We start from the raw sequence: 8,025 nt of genomic DNA on the forward strand, positions 1-8,025 counted from the left end.
TCTTTCCTAAAGTCACTGCCGGTTGTCACATTTAAGCATTTTTGGAAGCCATAATCACAGAAAGGGAGGAGAGAAAGAGGGGGAGAGAGAGAGAGAAAAAAAAAAACTTACATGTAATTTCCAGTTGCATTATATTACCCAAACATTTGTTTTAATTTAAAAAAAACCTCAACCCTCAAGACGTGTACAGTCCATGGTGGTGTGGAGGAAGCACCATTGACATACAACTTAGTATTATAAGTACCTGTGTCACTTTATATTTAAATAATGCAAAGTGATACTAGCTTTAAAAGGAGACCACATCCAGAATGGAGATGGGATTGGAGCACTACATTGAGGAGAGCGTGAGAAGATTCAGGGTTGAGAAAACTTTGAAAACAACTTTCCACATGAATTTTGAGAGATAGGTGGGATTCCAACAAAGATATGAGAGAAGGGTGGATGTTACCAGAGTGGGTGATGGCATGAATAAAAGGAGGGTTGGGGAGGGAGGCAAAATGCTCAGTTTGTTCAAGAAAAAGAGTGCTGTAGTGTCTGGAACACAAGGTGGAAGGAGGTGGGTAATGGGAGATAGATTGTAAAAGTAGGATTGGACTGTCCTAAGGAGGCCCTTTAACATCATCAAGATAAGGAGTTTGAACCTAACATCAGAACCTAATTATGAATGTTTTTGAAAAGATTTTTAATTACAAATCAAATGCCATTTTATTGCTGAGATCATACACTGAATCATGCATAATAAGGTACAAAGCAATTTTATTTCTTCGTCATATTTCTATCAAATCTCTCTTGAAATATTATGACTCTAAATAACTAAAAATTAATCAACTTGTTGCCCAGTGCTGGAACATTATGTTTTGATACAAAATAATCAGTAACATTTATGAGAAAAATATTTTAAAAAAGAATACAAAATAATCAGTAACATTTATGAGAAAAATATTTTAAAAATTCTGAAGAACAAAAAATAATCTGCCTTCTTGGTAAATAAAATATTTTAAAAACATTGAAATGTTCATTTATATTACTTATTTATGGCCTGGCTTATGTACCAAAGGAGTTTAGGGTGTTTATGAGAGTGTGCACAAGGAAATGATTATGAAATACAATTTGGAGACTGTAATATAAATAAGAGTCAGTTGTGTAGGCCAGAAATATACACTATAGCATAGTGGTTACAAGTATAGACCTGTCCAATAGTACTCTCTGCAATGGTGGAAATGCTCTATTGTGTGCTGCTCAATACAACCACTAGCCACATATGGTTACTGAGCACTTAAAACGAAGCTAACATGATTGGGGAACTGAATATTTAATTTTATTTGATTTTAATTTAAATATAAGTGCAAATAGCCATATGTGGCCAGTGACTACCATACTGGAAGTGCATCTCTAAAGAAAAAATTAAGGAAGATGTAGATTGCAGGCAAGCTTTAATGCTTGGTGTCACTTCACATTTAAAAAAGGAAAAAAAAACACATTTTCAAAATTTCATCTCAAACATTGGGGTTCAAGTTCAAAAGCTGTAAGAGCATGAGACCTTCCAAATTCCTCTTCTAAAGGATACTTATTCCAATAAACATCATAAATACATTCCTACTATTTCAGTCTTTTGATCACATACCACAGGTTTTAGAAAATTGCTTTCATGCTTTTCCTCATCAGCCTTTCTTAGCTAGTAGAGCCTTAATAAGCCTTTCAAGTATATGTGTTTACTTCATCTTTCCAGTGTCAAAGGAACTTTTACTTTAGGGTCCATTCATTTAGCTTATTATCTTGTCTGTGTAGCAAGGGGGGTTTTTGACTGCAGTTTTAGATATCAATAATGCAAGTAAAGGAAAGAAAGTTGAGTGCTAACTCCATGCCAGACATTGTGCTGGACATCTTCACATGTTAACTCATTCAATACTCACAACAGTTTTGAAGGAAGGTATTATTATTCCTACTTTACAAATGTGGTAACTGAGGTCCTGAGAGGCCAAGTGATTTATTCAAGGAAATACATTATTTAACACTTCCTATGTGTCAGGCACTTTGCCATGTGTTTTCCTCCATATAATATCGTATTTGACTCTAGCAACAATCCTATGAGTTAGGTATTATTAATGCCCCATTTTACGAATAAAGCAATGGAGGCATACAGCTAGCAAGTTCTTAAAGCAAGGATTAAACAAACCCAAGAAGTTTGAAACCTAAGTGTACATTCCTAGGGACTCCAACTAGACTGCTTCATAGTTCTATTCTGCCAAAGTCCACCTCATCATTGCATATTTATTTACAGCTCTTCCTGGGACATTCCACATAGACCTGTTTGGGCATTTTCCTCATACAATTTTCTCTGCAATTAGTCTTTAGACTGCAACATCTGAACCTCTTCAGTCAAGACCTGTTGGTTTCATTTTCCTGTTGACAGCTCTGGTCAAAGAGCTCAAAAGCCTGGTGTAAGACATACAAGAGACACTGAGGGCAATGATAATTAGATCATAGAGAATATTACATAAGTAGTGCAGGCTTTGTTTCTAAATATTTGGAAATTTGTTAACATGAAAGTGTAATCTTTTACATTGTCTAATTTGAATTTTAAAACTTTACGTAAAGACTAATATACAATATAATATTCCACAAAGGAAAACCATGGAAGGCTTGTGTATGCTCCTGTTATTCCCAATGACTATGAGAGTCACTGAAGGTAATAATAGTGAGTTACAAACACTCTAGGCTGAACAGTTTCAAAGGAAGCAGTATCTTTAAAAACCACCTGACATTCATGCTGACAGAATTTGCCAAGGCAAACATCCATTTGAATACATTCCCTGAATAGTATGGGAGATGTTTTTGTTAGAATCTTTCAAAGCCATGTAACATAGTTAAACACCTGTCTGAGGTTATTGTTGAGATGTTATACTGAACTTATACAGCAAGAAACATGTTATTTATAATAATCTATCTTTAGATGAAATAAACACTTTTATTTAGGATAAAATCTGTGCTTCTGTTGTCATACAAAGAAAGCAACTGAATGTATAATAGAACTATTTCGTGTTCCTCCTTCTCTCTAACCCAAATCCCTTATTTAAGAGGTCCATACTGGGTTATTTCTCTTCTTTTTCTGAATAAAACTAGAAGACAGAGAGAAAATAAAATATACAGTCTTTTTGCAGTGCATGCTTTCTGTCTTTAAAAATTATGAGTATATATACTTTATTCAAAATCAAAAAAGGATCTCTACTGTGATAACTCCTGGTGTGAAGAAAATGTTGGCTGAAATATATTTACTTGTAAAAGTTTTAACTTTTAAATAGGGCTTAAGAGCATGGCAAATTCCCCAATTGTTTTGTCATGAATTGTCAAGAAAAGAAACTTGAAAGGACAGTTTCCCTCTCTTCCACTTGCCACCCCCATATCTTGCCACACACACACCGTGACAGCTTATAAGTGCCTTTGACTGAAAACAGGCCCAGCAATTTATCAGACCTCCCTTAAACAAGATACAATTGCCATGGGCCTTTTCACTCAGCAATTAGTTGCACTCTCCAATTTCTATAGCTTCATTTAATTGTAAGCACAAAAGAGGTGACCAAAGCTGAAAATGCAGCCCCTTTATCCTATGACCTCATTCTTTTTTCAGGCAACTTACTTCCCTGAACAATCATTCCCTTTAGTGACTACGCCCTTGAACAACAATTTATCAAAGCAGCGCACCGCTCCCCACAGAACAGGAAACTTTTCTGATAGTGTATAGAAATCCTGGAAGAGTAGAAGAGTTATCCACAATCTTTGCAACAAAAGAAAAAGCACACAAAAAAATCATATAAACAAAGGTAAGCCCCAACTGAATAATTGTTGAGAACAAAGGTCATTCATAAACACACCTTTTCCCCCAGGCTGCTCTCTAGAGTTTGTTTGCAAGTTTCAAATTCAAAAGAATGGCAACCCTTATAACATATACACTAAAATAATCCTTCTCTCACAAAAGCATGTTTTACTTGATAAAATACTGATGGTCACAACATAAAATAATCCTTTAAAACGAAATATAGATAGACACATGGGATACCTACAGACCAGGCTCTGTATGTCTGTCCTAAAAATGAACTCTCCCCGGACAGGTCAGTGATATTTATCCAGAAAATCACAGTGTTTGCTAAAAAAATAGGCACTTAATAAACATGTATTCAGTGAATGACTGGTATTTAAAAATATTTTATTTTAATCGATTTTTTCTCTCTCACAACAGAGCTGCTCTGTATACATGAAAAATATCTTGAACTTCATGAAAACCTTAATTAGTGGAAGGAAAGGATGTAAGCCCAATGAGTAATTCATATCAATGTTGCTCATTTAAGGCATTTCATTTTGAGTTAATGACGGTAGGTTAACAGCTAAGCTTTTTAAAAGATTGAACTAAGAATTGTTGTTTTACTTTAAGCTTCTAGAACTCTATTTATTTGCAAGACCACATTCAGTCTAAAATACATCTGAGATCTTGATTATACCTGTGTTTGAATATATCTGTTCATGTAGATAAACCCAGTAATTTTAATTCTACCATTAATTTAGAAAATTTCACCAGCAACTGGTTTCTACGTTTAATTTTCTCTGAGAAACACCCTATCAATCAAACAAAATAATAACCAAAAAACATAAAATATGTTTAATTAAAGAAACAAAGTAACATTATATATCTGGAGAAATTTAAAATATGTTTGTATCCATAAACACCATTTTAGTTCACAAGAGGTTAAGAGAAGAAAAGGGTGTACTCAAAAGCTAGAAATGGAAACTACTAAAGTGCTACAAAAAAAACATTTGATTAAATTGAAAATGCCTACTACATGACCTAAAATTATGATTCAGGAAGCAAAGCAGAGTAGCATCAATTTTGGTTTCTCAAAGGCAACATGTTTTACTACTGGTAATATTTATTTTAAAATCTCATGAATTCCCTGAATGTCATCCAAGAACCAAAAGGCAAAAAACAAAACAAAACAGAAACAAAGTAAAAGTTTAACTGAATTCATGATGATCAACCATTGATTGTAGTATCCATTTTTCTAGCTACCATGGTCACCAACTCTGGTATTAGACTAATTGCTACACATCAACTCATCTGAAACATGGTTTATTAAGGATAGACTCTGCTTAAACATAAAGTGAATTAAAGGTTTTTGAGTAATAAGTACTGCTTGCTCATGCCTGTCATGGTACATTATGCATACCATCACATTATACTCATTTCGTTAGCATAAAGGTAATTTCAAATCAAATCTAAGTCCTACTTTAAACGATGCCACAGTGCCATTCCATCAACAAACAGGGAGAAAGGAAAATAAAACAGAAGAGTTTCCTAGTCATATTCTTTGTGGCAGCTATCTAAAAGCTGTCTTGCCAAATTCTCTTTTAGTGGATTTGTGAATGCCCTTTGATATCCAACTCAGTTTGAAAATTTATAGTCAAATATTATTTCTTCTTGTTTCACTAAGGAATTAATACTTCTTTTTTTCCCTTTACCACATAGCTTAACTTTCACCTTTCTCATTTTCTAATAGCACCTTCTTTTCTTTCTTTTCAATCACAAATAACTCCAGACTTCACAGAACTCTCCATTCTGATCTTTTATCCCAGTTTCTACAGCTGCACTTTCTACCCCTAGGTTCTTTATAAACTCCTCTAAGTGAACTACATTTTTGGATGGAGATAGTCCATTTTTAAGGGTCACTTTGGCAAATGCCAGGTAAAATAAGGAAAATCTTGTAAAAAGCTCAGCCAACTTGATCCTGAGTTACTGAAAGGGGAAGTTGAACCAAGGAGTAAATAATAAAACATACTCCTAAAAATTGTTCTGTAGTCAATATTTATAATTTGTCAAATTTCAGTTTTTAAATGTCTATTTACCTTTCTTTTACTAGCAAGTTGACAAAAAAGGGGTCTAAATATGTTTAAATAACTATGGCAGATAGGATGATTTTAGCATTCCTATGATAACAGTAATTGTTTTTAACCTTCACATTATTGTTTTTGAGCGACAATAAAACAAAGGTGGCATTCATTTTGTTCTGCATTAGCATCTCAATATGAATATTGGAATGTACGTTTGCATTATTTTTATCACTCATGCAAACTAGTATTTTTGACCTTTATATTTTTCTTCTCCTTGACCTCAGTATAAGTGGATTTTTTTCTCAACCAATTGAGAAATGTTACTTTATATGCTACTTAAATTTTTGGGTTTTGGAAAGATAATATGCATTATTCCTGATTGGTAATAATAATGTAACATAGCATCATATCCCAATGACTGTTTTTTGAGATTTTTGTATCTTAAAAACATAATTTCAGTTTGGACAGAATTTTCCAGAAAACTTAAAACATGCAAATTTAATGTAGAAGGTATCAGAGGATGAAAATACACATAAGGCTGCTAATTTTACATAGTCTTGTAGTGTTACTTTGCATTTATTGGGAAGGTTATTAACACAGGTATTGGTGCTAAGAATAACTCTTAAGAAACAATGTATTTCATTTTATGGGATGTCTTAGAGTTCCATCTTTTGTAGCTTTCATGTAACATTTGCTTACATCGTGCCTTCCTCAATCCTATATCCACTCTTTCAGTAATCTTTCTACAAGTATTCCATAAATTATTCACCTAGGCTGTACAATAAAAAGTGTGTCATTCTTGGAAGATGAAACACATATGACAATTCAGACATCTGCACCTCTTACTTATCCTGTAGCAGCTATACTCTTTGCTGAGCACAAATAATTGCTTATCACTCAGACATACCACAGTATCTGTATCACCATATTTGATGCCAAAAATCCTGTTTGCTTCTGATATGAAGTGAATCAGTAGGAACTTGTTCTAATAAAAATCTATTGTACTCAAGTTGAGAACTGCTTTGCAGTAGGGGCAAAGGTATTCCTTGGATCAGATCTTTCAGTCAGATCAAACAGAAAATGAGCCTTCCTGTATTATGGTTAGATTATGAAAATCATTGAAACCCGGAAACAAACAACCACAGACACTAGTAAGTGAAATAACCGCCAAGAGATGAATTTGGGTGACTGTCCAAGGCATATATAACTACAATCCACCAAAAGATATCCTGTAGAATAGAGGCAAAGAAGCAGAAAGGAAGATAAATCAGGTTGAAGATTGCTCTTCTCCACTAGTGTGGCGTAACTGTCTTTGTCGTACCTGAGAATGGTCGCTCCAAACCAAATTTTGGTAGGAGGAGGTGGTTTTGAGAGGGGAGAGCACTTCCCGGGAGTTGAAGGGGTCCAAGGCCTGCACCACCTTGTTCATGGGCCCACTGTAGGTCCTCACTCGCTCGTACACTACATTTTTTTCTGGAGGCTGCTGGACTTGGCCTGACTGATGGTAGCAGTGGTAATGCTGGGGCTGGCACTGCAGCACCTCTGGAAGCTGCTGTGTTCCACAGCTGCTGCTGCTCGTCTCACTCCAATAGCTCGAGCTCATCTTCTTCCAGTGGTCAGTAAGGGACCTCCCAGACGCTCTACCTAAGGAACAAACAGAGAAATATAATGGAAAAAAAAGGCAGGCAAGCAAGCAGGCAGGCAGACATAGAGACACACGACACACGTGTAGAAACCACTTATCAAAAACCTCTGCCAATAGGGGTGCCGGGAAGAGAAGAAAGCTACCTGAGCACCAGCAAGAGCAGGTCTGGCAGCTGCAGATGAAGCAGCAAAATATTTGAGCTCAAATGGAAAATGGAGCCACCCTGTGACATTGCTCCAGGAAATGGTACTGACACGCCCTTGAGGGGCGGATTCACCTAGCAGGTTTACATGCCAGGAGAGGCCCTGCCTTGCCACAGAGATAGCTACAAAGCTGCCCAGTAGGTAAAGGAGTCTGCGAAGAGCAGAAATGCAGAATGTCAGGGATGAAGCCAGAGCTTCCAAGCGCATGGGCTTAAAACTTCACAAAGACATGAAGATGCAAAAAACTTGCTAGAGAAAAAAAGTCACAAATGTTATATGAAAGTGTCTTTTTTATGG

At 35.5% G+C, this 8,025-nt stretch overlaps 1 protein-coding gene across 3 annotated transcripts in view; it reads right to left on the reverse strand.

The window, feature by feature from the left end:
• Positions 1-7,773, reverse strand: part of POF1B (POF1B actin binding protein) — a 123,554-nt gene extending 115,781 nt beyond the window's left edge. For 2 of the 3 annotated variants that reach the window (XM_030934795.1, XM_010383394.2), the window contains exons 1-2: positions 7,669-7,743; positions 7,202-7,524 (exon numbers count right to left, since the gene is read on the reverse strand). In XM_030934795.1, the coding sequence (XP_030790655.1) occupies positions 7,202-7,483 (282 nt within the window). In that variant the 5' untranslated portion in view covers positions 7,484-7,524; positions 7,669-7,743. Of the gene's footprint in view, positions 1-7,201; positions 7,525-7,668 lie in introns of all 3 variants that reach the window. The other variant, XM_030934794.1, reaches the window with a different exon arrangement.
• Positions 7,774-8,025: the final 252 nt, after the last annotated feature.

This window comes from Rhinopithecus roxellana, chromosome 7, assembly GCF_007565055.1.
Source record: "Rhinopithecus roxellana isolate Shanxi Qingling chromosome 7, ASM756505v1, whole genome shotgun sequence".
Classification (NCBI taxonomy): Eukaryota; Metazoa; Chordata; class Mammalia; order Primates; family Cercopithecidae; genus Rhinopithecus; species Rhinopithecus roxellana.